General features: G+C 38.9%; 1 protein-coding gene across 1 annotated transcript; it reads left to right on the forward strand.

Annotated features, from left to right (window-relative positions):
• The first annotated feature begins 7,705 nt into the window (after positions 1 to 7,705).
• CXCL13 (C-X-C motif chemokine ligand 13) lies at positions 7,706 to 13,969 on the forward strand. Its single transcript, XM_041759831.1, has 4 exons — positions 7,706 to 7,798; positions 9,397 to 9,529; positions 12,612 to 12,692; positions 12,967 to 13,969. Exons 1-4 carry the CDS (start codon positions 7,735 to 7,737, stop codon positions 13,019 to 13,021), a joined length of 333 nt encoding a protein of 110 aa, XP_041615765.1. The 5' UTR covers positions 7,706 to 7,734; the 3' UTR covers positions 13,022 to 13,969.
• The last annotated feature ends 9,127 nt before the right edge of the window (positions 13,970 to 23,096 follow it).

The following is a 23,096-nucleotide window of genomic DNA, read 5'->3' on the forward strand; positions in this document are numbered from 1 at the left end:
GCTTTTGATATAAATGTAGCCTTGTATGTATTGATATTACACTTCCAAAACTTTGACCTGCTTGTCTATAGGACTTCCACCCACCACCCCCAAAAAGCATGCTACTGGTTTCTGGGAGATATGTAACAAGACTGTCAGTGATTTTTGCTCTAGCTCCCTTGCCAGGCCCCATCACAGCTGCCCTGCCAGGGCCTTCTGAGGAGGTGCTCTGTCACCCTGAGTGTTCATAGTCTCAGACCTTTTCCCTATCTGCATCACAGTAAGGGAAATGGCCTCTATCCAGTTCTCTGTTCTACTTCCTAAGACAATGTCTTTTGGACTCCAAACAAGCATGCTTCAGTCCAGAGATGTTATCACAAAAGGGTCCTCAACTTGGTACTCTAACCATCTATTAATGGTCCCAAATAGTTTTTTTTAGCTTGGATGAGGATGGGGAATTGACTATTCCATGCTACTTCTTTATAGACTTTGTCATACTAAAAAAAAATGTTGCTTTCCCAGATTTCAACAGATACTACCAAGCTATGGTAGTGGCATAAAAATATATACATAGGTCAATGGAACTGAAATATTCCAGTGGGTAGAGAGCCCAGAAATAAGCCCATGCTTACATGGTCAACTAATATATAACAAAAGAAGCAAGAATATATAATGGGGAAAAGATAGTCTCTTCAATTAATGGTTCTGGGAAAACTGGACAGCTACATCCAAAAGAATGAAACTTTCTCACATAATATACAAAAACAAACTCAAAATGGATTAAAGACCTAAGTGTGAGATCTAAAACCATAAAACTCTTTTAAAAATATTTTTAAATTGAGGTTTGATTTGCCAACATATAGTATAACACCCAGTGCTCATCCCATCAAGTGCCCTCCTCAGTGCCCGTCACCCAATCACCTCATACCCCCACCCGCCTCCTCTTCCACTTCTCCTTGTTCGTTTCCCAGAGTTAGGAGTCTCTCATGGTTCGTCTCTCTCTCTAATTTTTCACATTCATTTTCCCTCTTTTCCCCTATAATCCCTTTCACTATTTCTTATATTCCCCGTATGAGTGAAATCATATAATGATTGTCCTTCTCCGATTGACTTACCATGAAACTCTTGAACGAAAACCTAGGCAGTAATCTCTATGACATTGGCCTTAGCAGCATTTTTCTAGATATATATTCTGAAGGAAAGGAAACAAAAGCAAAATTAAACTAGTGGGATTACACCAAAACAAAAAGCTTTTGCACAGCAAAGAAAAACATCAGCAAAATGAAAAGGCCACCCACTAAATAGGAGAAGATATTCCAAATGATATATCTGATAAGGGATTAATATCCAAAATATGTAAAAAACTTATAAAACTCAACACCAAAAAACAAGCAATCGACTTAAAAATGGGCAGAGGATCTGAAAAGCTACTTCCACAGCTACTGTGGAAAACAGTATGGAGATTCCACACAAAAAGTAAAAATGGAAATAATATATGATCCAACAATTCAACTACTGGGTATTTACTGAAAGAAAATGAAATTACAAATCAAAAGGCTATATGTATCCCTATTTTATTGCAGCGTTATTTACAATAGGCAATATATAGAAGTAATCCAAGTGTCCGTCCACAGATGGTTAAAGATACACACACACACCACACACACACACACACACACACACACACACACACACACACTGGAATATTACACAGCCATAAAAAGAATGAGATCTTGCCATTTGCAACAACATGGATGTATCCAGAAGATATTATGCTAGGTGAAAGATGTCCTACAAACCAGGAAAGTGAGTGTCAATATAGTAGAGTCAAGATTATTGGGGATATTTTTCTTCATTATATATCAATAAGTTGAGAATCCACAGTAAATATGTTCTACTCAGGAGGAGGTGGGGTATTGCCCAATTCTAAGCTTCAAAAAATATTCACGTTCCATCTCTAGCCCATCTATTTCTATTTACTAAGAATAAATAGAAATAGTGCCCTGTCTCCCTTCCTGATATTTCCCAACATTTCTTTTCCCTTCCTTTATATTCCCTTTCACTATGAACACCAATAAAAATTAATTAAAAAAAAAAAAAAGAAATAGTGCCATAGTAGTGGAGGTAAAGAAAAACATAGAAAATATTCAGGGACTGCTAATGAGAAAGGGAATATTCATTTAGAATCCAAAACTGGAGTCCTTGCAGAAAATAGGATGGGAAGAGAGCAGTTAGCAGGCTATTGTAATAGGCCTAACAACAGACAATGGTGGCTTAGAATAAGGAGTAGCAATGTGAGTGGAGAAAAGTGGACAAAGCCAAGACACTTTAACGGATACAAATGGCAGCTTTGGAGAACAAGATTAAGATAAATGAAGGAAAGATGATTCACTGGCTTCTGTGCAACTGGGTGGATGATAATACCATTTACTAAGACTGAGAATACTGGAGGTAGAGCAGATTTTGGAGAAGCTAAGTTCAGTTTTGAATATGATGGGTTGGAGAGATCTTAGAGATCTCCATGAAGAAATGGCCAGTAGGCTATTGGATAGATACCAATGTGAGTGGAGTTGCATCTAAATTTGAAGCGGGGAAAAGACATGCTTGCCTAAGGAGAGTGTGTCCAGTGCGAAGAGGACCTTAACGTCTGGTTAGAAAAAGGGAAGATACTGACAAAGAGGAATGTGAGGCCAAGGGGATTGCCTGGGGGCACCTGAGGTCTCAGGACCAGTGGTTATTAAAAGAACAGATATGTTGAAAACTTTCAAAAATAAATAGGGGAGCTCTTGCTGGAAAATTCAACCACTGACTTTTATTTATAACATCCAGGACTCAATACATAGTTATAACATAGAGATATGCTCAGTGGAAAAGGCAGATGATGAAATAATATGTATATTATGGAATCTGAATGAAAGAAAGAAGCTGACTATTCGTTAATGTTCACTGTTCTGTGCTTTAAAAGGCTGAAAAACTTAACTACACTTTGACATTGGTGTGTGGTAGCCTCACTATTCTCTGAAAACTTTCTAACTGCAGGAAGTTTGCACCCAGCTCTACTGAGGTCTAATGTGATTGCCTGCCAGGGAACTGATGCATCTGATTTTGCAAATTTTGGGGCCAGGAAGTTGGATTTGGCTCAGAATTTGTTAGATTACTTCAGATTTTTAGGGGTTTTTCTCTCCTCTTTGATTAACATTTCAACCTACTCAAAAAACCTCAAACCTCAATATATTTTTAAAAAGCAATAAACCAAATCAAATATCTAATTTGAATGTTGAAATAATATGTAACACAGCCCTCTTATCAGCAATGTATGGTCTTTACCTGAAGATAGGCCTTTCCCTTCCAGCAAGCTGTTTTTGTAAGTAATGCTGCCACCTAGCAATCTTCTGGCAAATCATCATCCTAATAGTAGGAAAAGAGTTTTGGGCTCATTTTAGCTTTGTCCAGGATTCACTATTTTTGAGTTGAACTCGAACAAAACTTGAAATGGTAATTTAACTACGTTTGAAAAATACCTTTTCTACAGATACAGGTCTTAAAGTCATTATCTGGTGAACAACAGACTGTTGTAGGCAATTCAGTTGAGATCAAATTGATGGTGAAAGGTAAGACGCCTTCTTTGTAAGACTTCAGTACATTTGTAACTAATACAAACCTTCATGGGTACCTCCTTAGGGAAAATAGATCAATACTTTTGTTGAAAGTGGGTAAAAAAGAGAGTGTGGGTGACCAGTTTCAAAGACGAACAGCCTTTTTGACCGGGGGACCTTTAAATTCAAGGTATCATAAATGTCCAATGGAAACCTAAATGACATTTTAATTCATATCAGGAGCTTGACATACAAACTAAGTCAAAGTTACCCCCTAAAAATATATATATATAAATAAGATCCAAAGATCTGCTGTACATTGTACTTATAGTCAACCATACTGTATGGTACACTTAAAAATTTGTTAAAAGAGTAGATCTCATGCTGCATTCTTACCACAATAAAATAAACTTAAATTAAATTAAAATAGAAAAATTTAAAACGAATACATTTTTGTATTTTCATAAAGGTAAAAAAAATCTAACATTTATTAGTGTTTGCTATTTGCCCAAATACTGAGCAAAGCACTTTCCTGGCAGTATGTTCCTTATAGAACTCTCTAAGAAGATATTATAATAATTTAAAAAAAAGATATTATAATAATTAATACAATTAATGCAGGAAGAACTGAGCCTTGAGTATCATAATAGGGCAAGTAAGTGGAGGGGGATACAAACCCAGATAGTCTGATTTCAGAACCTGCCAGCAATCTGTTGGAAGCAAATAGATATCAGATTTTCAGCAGGATAAAACATTTGTTAATGGAATGAAGTAAGTTTCTGTTTTTGAGTTGCTTTTTTAATAATGTTTTTAATGGCAAGAAAATGTTCTCAATTTGATCAGAGTGGCCTTTGTCTTATCTTCTATTATATTACAAACTACTTAAAATTATAAGAATTTTATCCTTTAATCATTTTTAACTTTATGGTAGGTCCTCTGTTCAATGCCTATTGGCTAGCTACAATGGTAGATATTTTGGCCAGTTTTGCTACCTCTCTATTTTAGTGACATTTCATTTTTTGATATCCCGAGAATGTCTTTCTATGGATATCACTGGTCTACAGCTAGCTGTCCATGGGCACGTTTGTCCTGTACACTCTGAGGGATTTGTACATCAAAACCCTGAGAAGATGACTTGGGCAAACATTTCTCTGAATACAATTTGAATATGCATGTGACTCATGCTCTGCTACCAGTTCTTCTCAGACTAAGGTGCATTTAAATCACCTAGGGATCCTGTTAAAATGGCCTGATATTCTGCATTTTTAACAACCTCTCAGGTGAAGCTGATGGTGTTAGTCCATGGACCATGAGTACCAAGATGCTCAAGACTACTCAGTTTTTCTTGGTGTGGGGAGAAAATCCAGTTTATTTCCAAAGTCAGGGTGAAAAGCCCTCCTCATAATTTTCTCTTTTTCCCTGTTTTCATATATCTGATCATAAAAATCAGGTTATAAATCAAGGCATATGTTTTTATGTTTTTTTAATTTGATTTTATTTTTTATTTAAATTCATTTAGCCAACACATAGTACATCAGTAGTTTCAGGTGTAGTATTCAATAATTCATCAGTTGTGCATAACAATCAGTGCTCATCACATTTGTGGGGTTTTTTTTTAAGATTTTATTTATTTATTTGAGAGAGAGCAGTAGGCAGGAGGAGCAGGAGCAGTGGGAGCAGGAGCAGGAAGAGGGAAAGGGGCAAAATGAGACGGGGAAGGACAGAGGAAGAGGGAGAAGATTCCCCCCTGAGTGGGGAGCCCCACTTGGGGACTCATCTCAGGACCCTGGGATCATAACTTGAGCCAAAGGCAGACGTTAAACCTACTAAGCCACCCAGGCACCGCATAGTTTTTGTTTTTAAACAAAGGTATCTATAAGAGCTATTTTAAAAATAAAATCCCTTTGGGCCCTAAATCCATTGGTTCAAATATTTTTCTTGGATTCAGACTCTTTGCAATTTTTGCCCCCTGCTATAAATGAGATCATGGAGAGTCATACTTGAAGCTTCTAGAATCATCTGGCTATCAGAAATCTGCCCAACCTCCAGTCCCATCTTGGGCAGGCAGATATAAGACTCCTTTAGTCAGTATAAGCTAGATCCAGAATTCTGGGCATTAAAAGGACCAAAATCAAACTTTAGAATTGCTCTAGAATCAGCTCCTTGACCCACTGATCCTATTTTAACAAGATCCAACTGTAGAATTTCCTAGATTTATTCAGAGTCCTCTTCAGGACCTTTGTTGCTATGTTCTTCCTATTATTGTCAGCATTACTCATTTTTGCTCTAACAGGGAGATTTATGGTACATATAACAGAGGCAAATGTAAAACTGCTATACTTGCATCCCAAGATCAAATTGGGATGTAATGTAAAATGTACCCATTTTACAAGGGCAAAATGAATGAGACATGGTCATAAATTGGCTGTTTTCAAAAGAAACAAATTTTGGTGTATTACAGTGTTTAGGTGTGTGTGTACACAAGTACATGTATTTGTGTCTGTGAGTCAGCAAAAGTATGGGAAGGCAAAAAGAAGAACAGTCGTGATTTAGGAGAAACAATGAAGAAGACCAAGCAGATTTTGAAAAGATAAACCAGATGGTGGTTTATCCTAGAGATATTTACCTTTGAAGTGTGTACATGTGGGTTTTAGAGTAGAAATTAGTCATGACCTAATTGAGAATGGATGGATAGATGGATGAATGCACAAAAGGCTATCTATTGAATATATTACATGTGTCAGGCACACTACCAAGAACTCTACATGTACTGTATGATTTCATTCTCCAAACAATCCTTTAAAATTAGTATTATCCCCAAGTGAAAACTGGTAAATAGAAGCCATAGATAAATTAAGTGACCTGTCCAAAGTCATTGACTGGGTGACTCCATAGTTTGCGCTCTTAACCTCTAGTTAATAACCCTGTGTGACAGCCACAGAGGATCATTGATCAGATCTCCCTTAAAGAAATAACTTGCTGGCCAGCCGTGAGAAGTACAGTTAGCTGACAGCCTGCAGCTGTTAACATCCCCAGGATCTGCTTGAGCATTCTACCAGAGACCATGATGTTTCTGAGAAGCTCCAATGACTGAGCACGGCAGGGGTGGTAGGACCTGGATACTTCTGCCCATGGTGGGGCTCTTCTAGTAGACATTCTTTTCTCAAAATATCCCCATTAATTTGTGGCAGACTGTTTTGGATCAGCCCGGCAGTCTGAGGCTCTCCCTGCCTACCTACGCTCCCGCTTTTATCTATCACAGGAGTCATTTTGAAAACAACAACAAAAGAAACTTCTTTTACTCTAACATCCATCTTAGCATCTGCTTCCCAAGGGATCAACCCACATATTGACTTTAGCATCTGATGAAATTTTAATGACACCCACCATTGACACCTGGCTTTCAAACTCGAGAACCTGCACACCAGAGACAGAAAGATTCTCTTCCTCAAAGCTGTTGCCTCCCTTCCTTCACCAAGACACAGGCACACCATGAGGAGACACATACCCTGTCCAGGACTTCCACAATGGTCAAATTACACAAGTAATTATATATTTCAGATAATGGAATAAAAGGTGGGAAAGTCTGGTAGAAAAACTGTAACCTAGTCAGCATAGAAATCTGTACATAAGGAAACATTCATTAGATCTGCAAATATTTATTGAGCATCTGCCAAAGGATAGACTTTCTTACAAGGGACAGGGGCACAAGGATGTGCTTGACAGAGTCCCTAATTTCCTGGCGCACTTATTCAAATTCATTGAGAAAGCCTTCTGACCCTTCACTGAAAGTAGCAATCAAAACTACGATCACAGATAATGATCCTAAAGAGTGTGCTGTGCAACTGCCAGTCTGATGTCTTTTCCCTCTTCCCACCCTCAAATTTCTGCAGCATCCCTGCCATTTATAGTCTACATTATCAAGAAATATTTCATTATGCTTATAGTGCTCTGAAGCCAATTCATAAAATTTGCAAGGGGAGTTCAAAAAAAGCAAGCTCAGCAATATTTGGGGACTTTTAAAAATGATGACACAGCCGACCTATTGGAGACAAAGGCGGTGGGAGGGCCCTCACTGGCATAAATAAATAGAAGTCCCTGTGCTCAGAGCCCACAGTTTAGACCCAGAGCTGAAGTCTGAACTCCACCTTGAGGCAGAATGAGGTTCACCCTGGGATCTCTGCTTCTCATGCTGCTGGTCTGCAGCCTCCCTGCTGTCCATGGTGAGAACTTTCACTTACCTTGTCATTGTGCTTTGTGCAGAAATAGTCTTCAACCATTTCTTTCTTTTTCTTTTTTAATTAGAAAATGGGGAGCAATATGACTGGGGGGGTACTACTCAACTGCTCCTAGGTTTCTAAAAGTAAGGTGCTTAGAGATTTAACTCTTAGAGGCTAGAAGCATGTAATATTAAGATTCTTATCCATAGAGGGAAATACTGAAATCCAGTGTCCATGTGACTTATACTTGGTTTATCTATTCCTGGTCTTTTTCAGATTCAGCTCTGCTACAACTAATTCTTTCTGTGTATATCTTCTTTGCTCTGCCCTTCAATGCTACCCCTTATGACTAAACCATTTATAAGGTTTAAAGATAATTGACCTCTACTGGTTGGTCTCCTGCAGGGAATGTTTGGCACAATTCTATACCGCTAGGCTTTGACATGAGCCATTGTAAGCACAACACGGGTACTTCAGTCCATGCTTTCTGCAAAGAAGCAAACTTCTAAGTCTAAATGGGGTGACTGTGTTTGCATAAATAGATAAATATCTAATTGAAATTGTATGTTTTTATATAGCTGAAGAAATCCGAGGCATGTACAGAATGATATACTCTGCTCAGGTGTAAAAGACCAATTTTTGTTCTTAACGTACAAGGAATTGTTTTTCAATTTTAATTTGCTTCACATGCTATTTTTATTCTTCAAGACCTTTGTCTTCCTTTACTCCATAAAGCTTTCCCATTACCCTGGCAAGTTCCTCTGTTCCCATTATGCATCCCATCTTGGGTGTAAAATACAATGTTCTGTGACATTTCAGATTTGTTCATTGGTTTTCTCCTCCAAACTATAAATGCCTTGGGAGCCAGGTCCCTTTTATTTGGGGTCAAGCATGTCAAGCATGGTGGTAGGCAGTAAGTTTAAAGAGGGTGGAATTCATTAAAATACCTGAAATAGATTACTTATGAAAGTATCTAGTACTAATGACCTAGATTACTTATAAAAGTATCTAGTACTAATGACCTGTGTTGTGAATAAAATAATCTTGAATTTTTATTATTGGCCTTTGGTTGGTAATGATTTGCAACATATGGAGGACCAGTATATTATACAAAAACAAAAAATATCTTCCGTGTAATTTCCTCAGAGAGACGGGGGAGAGGGGTTGGTTTGAACATGATAAGAACAAGAACTCTGTTACAGCTTCTTATTGCTCTGGGGACACTGTAAGGAATTCATATCTTTGGTTTTTATGTGTTTGGAGGGAAGATCAGTTGACTTTACACTGTATTAATTAAACTGAGTTGTAAGTCCCCATAGTGGTGGTTCTTAAATTTTATTATTTAGATAATTACCTGAGCACCAGTAAACACTATCACTAATTTCAATAGGTGTTATGTTTTTAGAAAGCTGATTTTATTTTTAAGATTTTGGTAGACAATATTTGAAAATAAACCAAGACAGGCAGAAATACACAAACTAAAAGCATCTGGGTGAAAGCGCTGACTTAAAATGTTTAAATCTTCAAATGCTCTGTATGAAAGATTAGTAATTAAATTCAAATTATACCAAAGGGATTAAAATATCTGATTGTGTTTGCAGGTGTTCTGGAGGCCTACAACACAAATTTAAAGTGTAAATGCATCCAAGAGATCTCAGGCATTATCCCCATCCAGCTCATTGAAAGGCTTCAGATCTTCCCTCCTGGGAATGGGTGCCCAAAAAGAGAAATCATGTAAGTTGCAGGAGAAAAATGTATGTTATTCTATTCTCCCCATGAAAATCAGATCAAATCTGGGAAATGAACAAAGGGTTATGGAACGGGAGGCGGGCAGGGGGGGATGGGCTGACTGGGTGACGGACACTGAGGAGGGCACTTGATGGAATGAGCACTGGGTGTTATACCAGTGCTCGGCAAATCAAACTTAAATAAAAAAAAAAGACACACACACAAAAGAAAATCAGATAAAATGTTTCCATATAGTATTTTTTAAAAGATTTTATTTATTTATTCATGACAGACACAGAGAGAGAGAAAAAGAGAGAGGCAGAGGGAGAAGCAGGCTCCATGCAGGGAGCCTGATGTGGGACTCCGTCCCGGGTCTCCAGGATCACACCCCGGGCTGAAGGCGGCGCTAAACCGCTGCGCCACCCAGGCTGCCCAACCATATAGTATTTTTTAAGTATTGTTGACACACAATATTGCATTAGTTTCAGGCATACAGCATAGTATTCTTACGCAAGAATCTCAAAGCGATTTACTTTGAGAGTTGCTAACAATTCTCAACATAATAATAAGACTCAGTAATATTAAGTACCTACTTTGCAGGGGTCCTGAGCTAAGTGCTTTGTGCACATTCACCCATCTTAGTCCTTTAAGCCCAATTAAGTTATGTCTACTGTTATCACTCCTCTATAGAAGCAGAAACTGAGACTTAGGGAGGTTAACTGAGGCATATCACTAGAAAGGGACAGAACCAGGACTCTAGCAGGTGTTACGCCATCAAGCCTCTTCTCTCCTCTACCAAATTCAAATTGCCAGCAGAAGTAAACACTTTGTTCCCCAGAAGTTAAAGAGCAAGAAAATAAGTATCCACAATAGTTCTTAGTCCAAACATCTGTTTTATAGAAGCGTCCTTTAGCTTTAAGATCATCTTTGATTGAAGAGTTAGGCTAAGGGGACAGTAATGATTGCAAGAAATTCAGGAGGTATTTTCTTTCACTGAAATGTTGTTTCTGTGACCCTTCCTTTTCAGTACTTTAGAGCAATCTGTTGATACTTCTGTCATAGCACATGGCACATCAAATGAGAATTTACACATTGCATATAAGGCCCCTAGTAAAATGTCCGGCACAGTAATAAATCACAGTAATAAATGTAATAAATGTTTAGTAAATGTTAGCTGTGATTATTATAGCATCACTATATTGAAATAATCATGTTTGTGGTTCTCTCTCTCTCTCTCTCTGTCTTTCACTCCCACCACAAAATAAGTTCTCTATAGACAGGGATCAGATTTATTTATTTCTCTCCTCCCAGTGCTTTATCCCTTACCTAGCATAGAATAGAAGTACAAGCAATGTTGGATTGTTACACTTAATATTTTAAATAAAGCCTATAGATCTTTTGTGTATCACTACTTGGAACTTTGATTTCTCCTTCCTATATCTATCATGAACCATATTGTCACCACCTATGACAATACCTTGAAGTATTAGTTAAAGCTTCTTTCTTAGGGCATCCCTGACTTCATTTTCATTAGCAGCTCTTCCTTTGGACTTCTTTAGACTTTTGATACATTTGTAAGCAACTGCATTTTGTTTGTCCCATTTTGCTATGGGTCTTTCTTGCACTAGTTGTATTCAACCTATAAAAAAGAAATGTGGGATATTAAAAATATGTATGAAAATTTTTCATTAAAAAGGCATTATACTTTTCCTAATGTCTTCACCAATAAAGGTTCTAACTAAATTTGATTTTAAATCTTCTCACCAAATTTGTTTCTGAATTTTAATCAGATATGGAAACAAAACCTGGAAATTATGAGAAACTCATAGCAATTGGATAAAAATATTGTGAGTTCAGATGGTCAGAAATCTATTTTCCATCATAAACTTAGAAACTGAATTGGAAGGTTCTGCTCAAGAATCTAGCAGTGCTTGAGGTGGACACTTGACGGGATGAGCACTGGGTGTTTTTCTGTATGTTGGTAAATTGAACACCAATAAAAATTAATTAAAAAAAATAAAAAATAAAAAATAAAAAAAATAAAATAAAAAAAGAATCTAGCAGTGCTATGATCTCTGACCTCTCTAAGATCCATTTACTAGGGTAGAGTTTCAAAGCTAGATGGGTGGATCCTTGCTATGTTATTTCATAACTAAGGTAAATATGAAGAAATTATTTTGTTCAAAGTCCATCCCGATAGAAAGTTGAGTGTCCCAGATTGCTATACCTGGGAGACCTCATGTCTTCCACTGCAGGTAAAACATTTGGCACTGTGTCCAGCACTGATAACCATTCAGATTCTGCCCATGTAGATTGGTGGCTAAAAGTGTGGTTTCTGGAGGCAAGTAACCTTCATTTGGATGCTGCTCTACCATTGCATTTGTTGTGTAGTTTTGGAAAAGTTATTTAAATTCTCTCAACCTCAAATTTCTCATATGAATACAAGGAAATAATAGTTCTCTTGTACAGGATTTGTGTGAAATTGAGATAATTTATGTTACCTGCTGAGCATAGCAATTGACACATTATAAGGACCTGATCAATATTAGCTATTAATTATTGTTGTTGTTTTCGTTGTTGTTGAATCTCTTACAGCAGTGAAAGACTCACTAACTAGAGGTTCAACAAAATGCAAATGCCACTCTCCTACATTAAATTTCATTGAATTTTTTTTCAAATAAAATTTTCTCAAGAGAGTGTTTTCTATAATTTATTTTGTTCTCCCAAGCTCAATGGACAAATACATTTGAAGATATTGTGATATAGATTTCAAAGTGAGCCAATCTTGGAGTCAGCTATTTGGTCCACCTCCAATTCATGTAAAGACTGTCAGCAAAGCATTAACCCCTGATGTGTGAGATTCTATAAACTTCATCTTCAGCTCCACTGGCTCACACACGACCATTCTGCAAATGGTGTTTTCCTCATTCCTCAGATTTCACACTGTAAATCACATACTTCAGATGCTAAACTGCCCACCTCCAATTTCACTTCATCCAGGAATATTTTTATACTTAACTCTCTTTAAGTGTAGGATTGACTAAAATATAACGATACTTTATCTTTATTTTTGTTTCTTTTCCCCCAGAGTTTGGAAGAAGAATAAGTCAGTTGTATGCTTGAACCCTCCCATCAAATGGACACAAAAACTAAACAAAATATTACAGAAGTAAGTCAGGCATAACATGGGCTTTCAGATTCCAATATGTACTGAAGGTTTTCCCTTTAATGGGCAAAGTGGAAACAATTTTATATTTATGAGAAATTCCTAAGGCAAATACCTTTTTTCACTATTACTTTTCAAATGAGTAAGGGTAACCGATTTCAGTAGCTAAATTGGGAGCCAATAGGTACAATATTCCTTTTTTGACATCTTTAAGGAAAAGCCAGTTTCTAGTAAGACTTTCTCTAAACATAACTCTCTTGTTTTTGTTTTTTTACAGAAAAAATGCTACTTCAACTCAGCCAGATCCAGTGCTGAAGAAAAGAATCAACTGATGCCAATAGCCTCACTAAGGACACCTGTATTCCACCCTGAACCTGCTCTAGGTTTTAGTTTTGTATTTTGATGAATCTTTCCAAGAAAAAGAACTTCCCCATATAAGCAAGCATGAAAATAATGTAAAAATAGCCCGACAGAAGCTGATGGGTCAAGTTGGGATTTTTAAAAAATATAGTACCCTATATAGTTGGGCTTTGCATTCTTATTCATCATGGAGGAAAGTTTCTTTGAGGATAGTTACTTAGTAATAAATCACATAGGTTTATTTTAATAGTTTACCTATTGTTTAGTGCTAAATTCTCCTAGAAGATGAGGGAATAAAAAATTAAACCTCAAATCTGAAGATGTGGCTTGAGTTAAGAAGCACATAATGGAATTCACTTCAATCATTTTACAAGAAAAGTAGACATCCATCAGGGACTTGAAACTTGCCTAGGAAACCCATAGAACTTTATGAGACAGAGGTCTCCCATAGTAGAGATCTTCCATTTGAAAGCTCACTATTGAGAGAAATGGGGTCCTACCTTTAAAGAGTTCTTTTATGAAATTTACTGCCATAGACAAAAATAAATAACACTCGATCCCCAGAGTTAAGTTCACAGAATATTCATGAACAGCATTTAAAAGCTGATATTCAGGTGTACTCATACATTTGCTTTGATGAACTTTTTTTACTCACATCTTTTGCAAAAGCTTTTTTTCTTAGTCTCTGGTACCTGATTCTTAATGCTTATTAATCTAATGCTATTCAATAAACTTGAGTAAACATTTTACTTAATTATGAGCAACTCATTCTTAATGGAGCATTTGCTCAAATTTAGATATTCTCTGACTCATCACAATGAAAAGTAGGATTTCATCATATTAGTTTTCATTTGCATGATGCTTGTCTTTTACAGATGATCTAAATTATGTGGCAACAGATAAGTAAAGTTATTCCTGATATTAACACAGTGGGAAAATGCTTGACTATGAGAGCCTCTTTTCCTTGATATACTTATTATTTCCACGAGAAATTTCCAAACTTACCAAAACCTACTTTCACTGTCTTATAATGTTGATTCTCAAAATCTCCAATGTTTCCTTTGACAATGTTTTGCACTGGATTTGATGAACAGAAGAAGCAGATCCTTAAACCCCCAACCTCTATCCTCTCCTTTCCTGGATGCAGCCTGTCTGTCCCGTCAGGGCTGGGCTCTCCCAGTGGGCTGAGCTCTGCTGTCCTAGTACCCCTCATTCCCTTTGCCACTTTAGGGGGTCCATTCCAGCACACCCAGGCTTGAAGCTATACCTGGCTCCCACTTTTATTTTTCTTTTTATTTATTTATTTTTATTAAATAGATTTCTTAAATGGGAGTAAAGAGAACCTATTAATCCTACATTTTCTGTCGTCTACAATTCAGTGTTTATTTCTTTAACACACACACACATACAAGGGGTTATTTTTGCCATCAAAATCCTGCATTCTAGCTCTTTTTGGATTTCTCCTTTTAGAGTCAGGAATCACATCCCTCTTTAGTTTTATTTTGGTCTTCTCCGAGAATGCAGCTAAATGAATATTCAGGACCCTCAAATAAGAAATAATACCATTTCATATGAGACAGGTACTATTATTTTGATAGCCATTAAGAACCCTAATTTTACAGAGATATAGAAGTTGGCCATTACACAGGGGTTAAATAACTTCCCCAAGGCCAAATGGCAAACCAAAATTCAAACTCAGGCAGAGTTCATGCTTCTAATCACCACACTATGCTGACTCTATATGGAGTAGACATTACCAGATGCATTTTACAAAAGCAGAAGCTGAGGCAATAAAACATTTACTTATCTCAGATCACATAACTAGTAAGAGGCAAAACCAGAATTCAAACCCTGTACTCCTAAGCAAATGATCCTAATCCCAACACTATATTGCCTAAAGTTGGCTTATCCCTAATTGTATTTCTTACCTCAGCCCCTTTGTCCACCATTTTTTCAGTGCCAATAAAAGCTCCATAAGTTTCAAGCCACTCTTGGGTTGAGAAGGCAGCATGGAGGCAGTGGGCAAATGTGAGTTGAGAAGCAAAACAACAGGGCCAGGAAGGGTTCCCAAACTTGTTTTTCTTGCCATACAAGTACCTACTTCTCAAAGTCACAGTAGATTTAGAGATATTCAGCCTGATTTGGGACAGGGATCTTAACCCACAGTTAAATACAGGGTGACATGTTGAGCTAGTTAATGGAGTGTCTGAGGAAAAGTGATCTTTAGCTGATCTGAGTGGGTTTGAGTTCAGAAAGGGAAAATAGTGAAATAATAAGATAGACTTAGGTAATTCAATGGGCCCATACATACAAATCTACACATAAAAATTAATTAAAATCCAAAGTAAAGTAGAGTCAAAGAGAACACAAGGTAATGCTGACCAAAGCAGGATGTTTAACTCTGGGAAATGGAATGCAGGAGCAGAAGGCCAAGCTACACAGGGAGCTCTTAGTAATGGAATATAGGGAACCTCTAACAAGTGAATTGAGCTTCAGTTGCTCTATTTATTTCATCTGACCATAGAGGCCCTGGAAGGAAAGATTGTTTCTCAAAGGTAATCCCGTTTATGAGGGCTCCACCATTATGAACCCATCTGATGCTAATTATCTCCCAAAGGCCACGCCTTCTAATACATTGAAGGGTAGTTTCAACATATGAATTTTGTGGAGACACAAACATTCAGTTCATTGCAACCCCAGCGCCTGTTACATTCCTATAATTTGGTCTTTTCTGGAATGTTATACAAATGGAATTATGCAGTATGCATTCTTTTTGTCTGGCTATTTTCATTTTACAATAGATTTTGATAACATAATTCATCATGTTATTGAATGTATCAATGACTCATTTTTTGTTGTTCCTGACTCCTAATCCATTGTATAGATACACTATAGTTGATTCATTCACCAGTTGATGGACATTTAAGTTGTTTCTGGTTTTTGAGTATTATGGATTTGTTTTAACATGCATGCATGATTTTGTTTCTCTTTTTTTTTTATTTTTTATTGGAGTTCAATTTGCCAACATATGGCATAACACCCAGTGCTCATCCTATCAAGTACCCCCTCAGTGCCCCTTACCCAGTCATCCCCATCTCCCACCCACCTCGCTTTCCACCACCCATTGTTCGTTTCCCAGAGTTAGAAGTCTCTCATATTCTATCTCCCTCTCTGATATTTCCCACTCATTTTTTCTCCTTTCCCTTTTATTCCTTTTCACTATTTTTCATATTCCCCAAATGAATGAGACCACACAATGTTTGTCCTTCTCCGATTGACTTATTTCACTGAGCATAATACCCTCCAGTTCCATCCATGTAGAAGCAAACGGTGAGTATTTGTCGTTTCTAATGGCTGAGTAATATTCCATTGTATACATAAACCACATCTTCTTTATCCATCACCTTTCAATGGACACCGAGGCTCCTTCCACAGTTTGGCTATTGTGGACATTGCTGCTAGAAACATCGGGGTGCAGGTGTCCCGGCGTTTCACTGCCTCTGTATCTTTGGGGTAAATCCCAAGCAGTGCAATTGCTGGGTCGTAGGGCAGATCTATTTTTACCTCTTTGAGGAACCTCCACACAGTTTTCCAGAGTGGCTGCACCAGTTCACATTCCCACCAACAGTGCAAGAGGGTTCCCCTTTCTCCACATCCTCTCCAACATTTGTGGTTTCCTGCCTTGTTAATTTTCCCCATTCTGACTGGTGTAGGGGGTATCTCATTGTGGTTTTGATTTGTTTTTCCCTGATGGCAAGTGATGCAGAGCATTTTCTCATGTGCATGTTGGCCATGTCTATGTCTTCCTCTGTGAGATTTCTCTTCATGTCTTTTGCCCATTTCATGACTGGATTGTTTGTTTCTTTGCTGTTGAGTTCTTTATAGGTCTTTGATACTAGTCTTTTATCCAATATGTCATTTGCAAATATCTTCTCCCATTCTGTAGGTTGTCTTTAGTTTTGTTGACAGTTTCTTTTGCTGTGCAAAAGCTTCTTATCTTGATGAAGTCCCAATACTTCATTTTTGCTTCTGTTTCTCTTGCCTTCATGGATGTATCTTGCAAGAAGTTGCTGTGGCCAAGTTCAAAAAGGGTGTTGCCTGTGTTCTCCTCTAGGATTTGGATGGATTCTTGTCTCACATTTGGATCTTTCATCCATTTTGAGTTTATCTTTGTGTATGGTGTAAGAGAATGGTCCAGTTTTTTTCTTCTGCATGTGGATGTCCAATTTTCCCAGCACTATTTATTGAAGAGACTGTCTTTTTTACAGTGGATAGTCTTTCCTGCTTTGTCAAATATTAGTTGACCATAAAGTTGAGGGTTCACTTCTGGATTCTCTATTCTGTTCCATTGATCTCTGTGTCTGTTTTTGTGCCAGTCCCACACTGTCTTGATTACGAAAGCTTTGTAGTCCAACCTGAAATCTGGCATTGTGATGCCCCCAGCTATGGTTTTCTTTTTTAATATTCCCTGGCTATTCGGGTCTTTTCTGATTCCACAAACCTTAAGATGATTTGTTCCAACTCTCTGAAGAAAGTCCATGGTATTTTGATAGGGATTGCATTAAATGTGTAAGTTGCCCTGGGTAACATTGTATTTTCACAATATTAATTCTTCCAATCCATGAGCATGGAGTATTTTTCCATCTCTTTGTGTCTTCCTCAATTTCTTTCAGAAGTGTTCTGTGATTTTTAGGGTATAGATCCTTTACTTCATTGGTTAGGTTTATTCCTAGGTATCTTATGCTTTTGGGTGCAATTGTAAATGGGATTGACTCCTTAATTTCTCTTTCTTCAGTCTCATTGAGTATATTGAAATACCACTGATTTCTGGGCATTGATTTTTTATCCTGCCACACTGCCAAATTGCTGTATGAGTTCTAGCAATCTTGGGGTGGTGTCTCTTTGGTTTTCTATGCACAGGATCATGTCATCTGTGAAGAGGGAGAGTTTGACTTCTTCTTTGACAATTTGAATGCCTTTCATTTCTTTTTGTTGCCTGATTGATTGCTAAGGCTAGGACTTCCAGTACTATGTTGAATAGCAGTGGTGAGAATGGACATCCCTGTCTCGTTCCTGACCTTAGGGTAAAGGCTCCCAGTGTTTCCCCATTGAGAATGATATTCGCTGTGGGCTTTTCAGAGATGACTTCTAAGATGCTGAGAAATGTTCCCTCTATCCCTACACTCTGAAGAGTTTTGACCAGGAATGGATGCTGTCTTTTGTCATATGCTTTCTCTGCATCTATTGAGAGGATCATATGGTTCTTCTTTTTATTCTCTTGCTGATATGATCAATCACGTTGATTGCTCTATGAGTGTTGAACCAGCCTTGCATCCGAGGCATAAATCCCACATGGTCATGGTGAATAATCTTCTTAATGTTGTTGGATCCTATTGGTTGGTATCTTGTTGAGAATTTTTGCATCCATGTTCATCAGGGATATTGGTCTGAAATTCTCCTTTTTGGTGGAGTCTTTGCCTGGTTTTGGAATTAAGGTGATGCTGGCCTCATAGAATGACTTAGGAAGTACTCCATCTTTTCTATCTTTCCAAACAGCTTTAGTAAAATAGGTATGGTTTCTTCTTTAAACCTTTGATAGAATTCCCCAGGGAAGCCATCTGGCCCTGGACTTTTGTGTCTTGGGAGGTTTTTGATGACTGCTTCAATATCCTTGCTGGTTATTGGCCTGTTCAGGTTTTCTATTTCTTCCTGTTCCAGTTTTGGTAGTTTGCGGTTTTCCAGAAATGCGTCCATTTCTTCTAGATTGCCTAATTTACTGGCATATAGCTGTTCATAATATGTTTTAAAAATCATTTGTATTTCCTTGGTGTTGGTAGTGATCTCTCCTTTCTCATTCATGATTTTATTAATTTGAGTCTTTTCTCTTTTGTTTTTAATAAGGCTGGCTAATGGTTTATCTATCTTATTAATTCTTTCAAAGAACCAACTCCTGGTTTTGTTAATCTGTTCCACAGTTCTTCTGGTCTCTATTTCATTGAGTTCTGCTCGAATCTTTATTAACCCTCTTCTTCTTCTGGGTGTAGGATCTATTTGCTGTTTTTTCTCCAGCTCTTTTAGGTGCAAGGTTAGCTTTTGTATTTGAGTTCTTTCCAGTTTTTGGATGGATGCTTGTATTGCGATGTATTTCCCCCTCTGGGCTGCTTTTGCTGTATCCCAAATATTTTGAACTGTTGTATCTTCATTCTCATTAGTTTCCTTGAATCTTTTTAATTCTTCTCTAATTTCCTGGTTGACCATTTCATCAACCAGGGGGATGGTCCTTAACCTCCACGTGTTTGAGATCCTTCCAAACTTCTTGTTGTGATTAAGTTCTAATTTCAAAGCATTTTGGTCTGAAAATATGCAGGGGATGATCCCAATCTTTTGGTATCAGTTAAGACCTGATTTGTGACCCAATATATGGTCTATTCCAGAGCAAGTTCCATGTGCACTTGAGAAGAATGTGTATTCAGTTGCTTTTGGATGTAAACTTCTGTAAATATCTGTGAAATCCATCTGGTCCAGTGTATCATTTAAAGCTCTTGTTTCTTTGGAGATGTTGTGCTTAGAAGATCCTTTGATTGTAGAAAGCACTGTGTTCAAGTCACCAAGTATAAGTGTATTATTATCTAAATATGTCTTAACTTTGGTTATTGATTGATATACTTGGCAGCTCCCACATTCGGGGCATCAATATTGATGATTGTTAAGTCCTCTTGTTGGATAGATCCTTTTAGTATGATATAGTGTCCCTCTTCATATCTTACTACAGTCTTTGGGATAAACTTTAATTTATCTGGTATAAGGATGGCTACCCCTGCTTTCTTTTGAGGACCATTTGAATGGTAAATGGTTCTCCAACCTTTTATTTCAGGCTGTAGGTGTCCTTATGTCTAAAATGAGTCTCCTGTAGCCAGCAAATAGATGGGTCCTGCTTTTTTATCCAGTCTGAAACCATGCGCCTTTTGATGGGGTCATTAAGCCCGTTCACCTTCAGAGTAACTATTGAAAGATATGAGTTTAGTGTCATCATGATACCTATTCAGTCCCTGTTTTTGTGGATTGTCCTTGGACTTCCTCTTTCTTTTACAGTGTCCCCCTTAATATTTCTTGCAGAGCTGGTTCGGTGGTCACATATTCTTTCAGTTTCTGCCTATCTTGGAAGCTCTTTATTTCTCCTTCTATTCTGAATGAGAGCCTTGCTGGATAAAGTATTCTTGGCTGCAGGTTCTTCTCATTTAGGACCCTGAATATATCTTGCCAGCCCTTTCTGGCCTGCCAGGTATCTGTGGAGAGGTCTGCTATTATCCTAATGCTTCTCCCCATGAAAGTTAGGGATTTCTTGTCTCTTGCTGCTTTAAGGATCTTCTCTTTATCTTTGTTTGGTATTTGCAAGTTTCACTATTAAATGTTGAGGTGTTGAACGGTTTTTATTGATTTGGGGGGGTGTCTCTCTATCTCCTGGATTTGAATGCCTGTTTCTCTTCCCAAGTTAGGGAAGTTCTCAGCTATGATTTGTTCAAATACAGATTCTGGACCTTTGTCCCTTTCGGCGTCCTTGGGAACCCCAATTAGACAGATTTTTCCTGCTGAGGTGTCATTTATTTCCCTTAGCTTAGCCTCATGATCTTTTGGTTTTCTCTTTTTTTCCTCAGTTTCCCTCCTTGCCCTCAACTTGTCTTCTATGTCACTCACTTGTTCTTCTACCTCGTTAACCCTCATCGTTAGGACCTCCAGTTTGGATTGCATCTCATTTAGTTGATTTTTAATTTCTGCCTGATTAGATCTACATCCTGCAGTCATGAAGTCTCTTGAATCCTTTATGCTTTTTTCTAGAGCTACCAGTAACTTTATAATTGTGCTTCTGAATTGGCTTTCTGACATTGAATTGTGATCCAAATTTTGTAACTCTCTGTGAGAGAGGGCTGTTTCTGATGCTTTTTCTTTTGAGGTGAGTTTTTCCTTCTAGTCATTTTGCTCAGTGCAAGAGTGGCTAAAAACAAGTTGTACTGGAAAAAGGAGAAAAAGGGGGAAAAAAAGAAAAAAGGGGGGAAACAGAAAAAAATACAAGGGGGATTATCCTCTGATTCTATATACTGTAAATCCCTCGACTTCCCCTGGAACTTTCCAGTGCTCTTGGTCAATAACTTGCTTTTCCCCTGTCCTTCCAGCTAGTCTTCTTGGGGGAGGGGTCTGCTGTGCCGATTCTCAGGTGTGTGGACCTGGGGCAGCTGCCCAGCCCCCTGCCAGGTGCCCGGCTCAGTGGGAGCTGTTTATCCTGTGATGCCCCTGCTCAGTCTCAGGTACAAGGTGACCCCAGGGTGACAACAACAGTGGCCGCGGCCAACTCTCCAGCCCTGGAGTCAGCTCCCTCAGTCACTACCGCTGCTCCCAGTCCGCAGGGGCCTGGATGCTCCCCGGGGGGCGCTGGTCTGCACAGCTCGGGGCCGCCTGGCAGAAGGAGCGTCGTCAGTGTCCTGTGTCCTCTCGGCCTCCGTCTGTCCCGGGGGGAGCGCAGGATCTTGGGCTGTGTCCCCCTGTGCCCTGGGCTCCAGGGCCTGCGTGGCTGGAATCGTGCTCCCCGTGCTGTGCAGCCCCCTCTGTGCGGAGCTGCCACCTGAGCCACAGCCTGAGCTGCTCCCAGGCCGCGTATTCCCCTCGGGGTAGAGCTGCTGCCCCAGCCGAGGCTTGCGCTCCTCCCGGGGTCCCCTGGGTGCGCTCCAGCCCTTTCTGGTGCAGGTGGTGTGGCCGTTCTCCCCAGGGCGCAGGTGTCTGTTAGTGTCCCAGGGAGCCCGAGGGCATCCCCGCCCTCGTGGGTCCTGCTCCACCTCCCTGCGAGCCCCTTTCTGCCCGGGAAGGTTGGTGCAGCTCCTGCTTCTCGGGGACGGGGCTCTCCTGTCCTGGGGACACTCGCCCTGGCCTTAGCCCGGGTCCTCGTGGGGCTCCTCCCCCTTGGAATCTTTTTTATTTCTTTTTTTTTTCCCGTCTTCTTACCTTAATAGAAGCGCAAACTCTTCTCACTGTAGCGTTCCAGCTGTTCTTTCTTTAAATCTCAGATCAAATTCGTAGCTTTTCAGGATGATTTGAAAGTTATCTAGGTAAGTTGGTGGGACAGGTGACTTGGGGGCCCTACTCTTCTGCCATCTTCCCCGCCTCCCATATATTTTCATCATATATTCCACTATTGAAAAGAATTGCTCATTCCTATAGTAGATAACCAATCGGACTCGCAAGCGTGTTTTCTTTCTCATCTGAATGATAGCCTCTTCCTTTGAAATATGAAAATCAAATAAATAGATAGTTTATATTTCTAAATTTAGGGGGCTAGAAACTCCAGGGGAAAAAATCTTTGATTTAACACTCTCTATTATCAGATAATGGAACTAACCTCCTTCTCCCTCAAAGGTAGGTGATGAAGAGGGCCACATCTCCATCAGTGCCTCCTTGGCCTGATCCTTTCTGTTGATCTCTGGGCAAAGCTCCCAGCAGGGGCTCCAGCTCTGTTTCTGAAATTCCCTCTGGTCTGGAGGCCCTTCTGTTTTTTATCCACTCCTGGACAACCCTCCCTACCAATCCAGAACTAGACAAGGACCCTCTGAGAGCACGTGGATAACCTCACTGAGCTCTGTAGCTCTTTAAGGAGGGTCTTTAGCATCCCTTGATGGTTAGCTCCCCAAGTACCATGATTAAACTGAAGATAGGCAGTATCTTATGAGAGATGTATCATTAGCTCTGGGCACAAATTCCCTGATTCCTTCTCCATTCAGAGTGAGACCCCTTAGAGTATTTCCCAGGGATCACAGACATAGTCCTCCAACCAGCAACATCAGCATCATTTGGGAGCATATTAGAAGTGCAGAATCAGAATCAGAACCTACATTTTAACAAGATTCTCAGATGATTTATATGCAACTAATGCTGACAAGCTCTTTCTTTTGCATTTCTCCCTGCCTTCTCACTGCAGAAAGATAATATGTAATCAAATCTAAGGGCTGAACCATAATTCTTTCAAGCTAGGCCTGCAACCAGGCTAAGAAGAATGAAAAG

The sequence above is a fragment of the Vulpes lagopus genome, chromosome 6 (genome assembly GCF_018345385.1).
Source record: "Vulpes lagopus strain Blue_001 chromosome 6, ASM1834538v1, whole genome shotgun sequence".
NCBI classification, from domain to species: Eukaryota; Metazoa; Chordata; class Mammalia; order Carnivora; family Canidae; genus Vulpes; species Vulpes lagopus.

Bases quoted from the DNA above. Each gene is read 5' to 3' on its own strand.
- CXCL13 (XM_041759831.1), top strand. From the start codon at position 7,735: ATGAGGTTCACCCTGGGATCTCTGCTTCTCATGCTGCTGGTCTGCAGC. The intron at 7,799-9,396 runs GTGAGAACTTTC...TTGTGTTTGCAG, and splicing joins CAGCCTCCCTGCTGTCCATG to GTGTTCTGGAGGCCTACAAC. The intron at 9,530-12,611 runs GTAAGTTGCAGG...CTTTTCCCCCAG, and splicing joins TGCCCAAAAAGAGAAATCAT to AGTTTGGAAGAAGAATAAGT.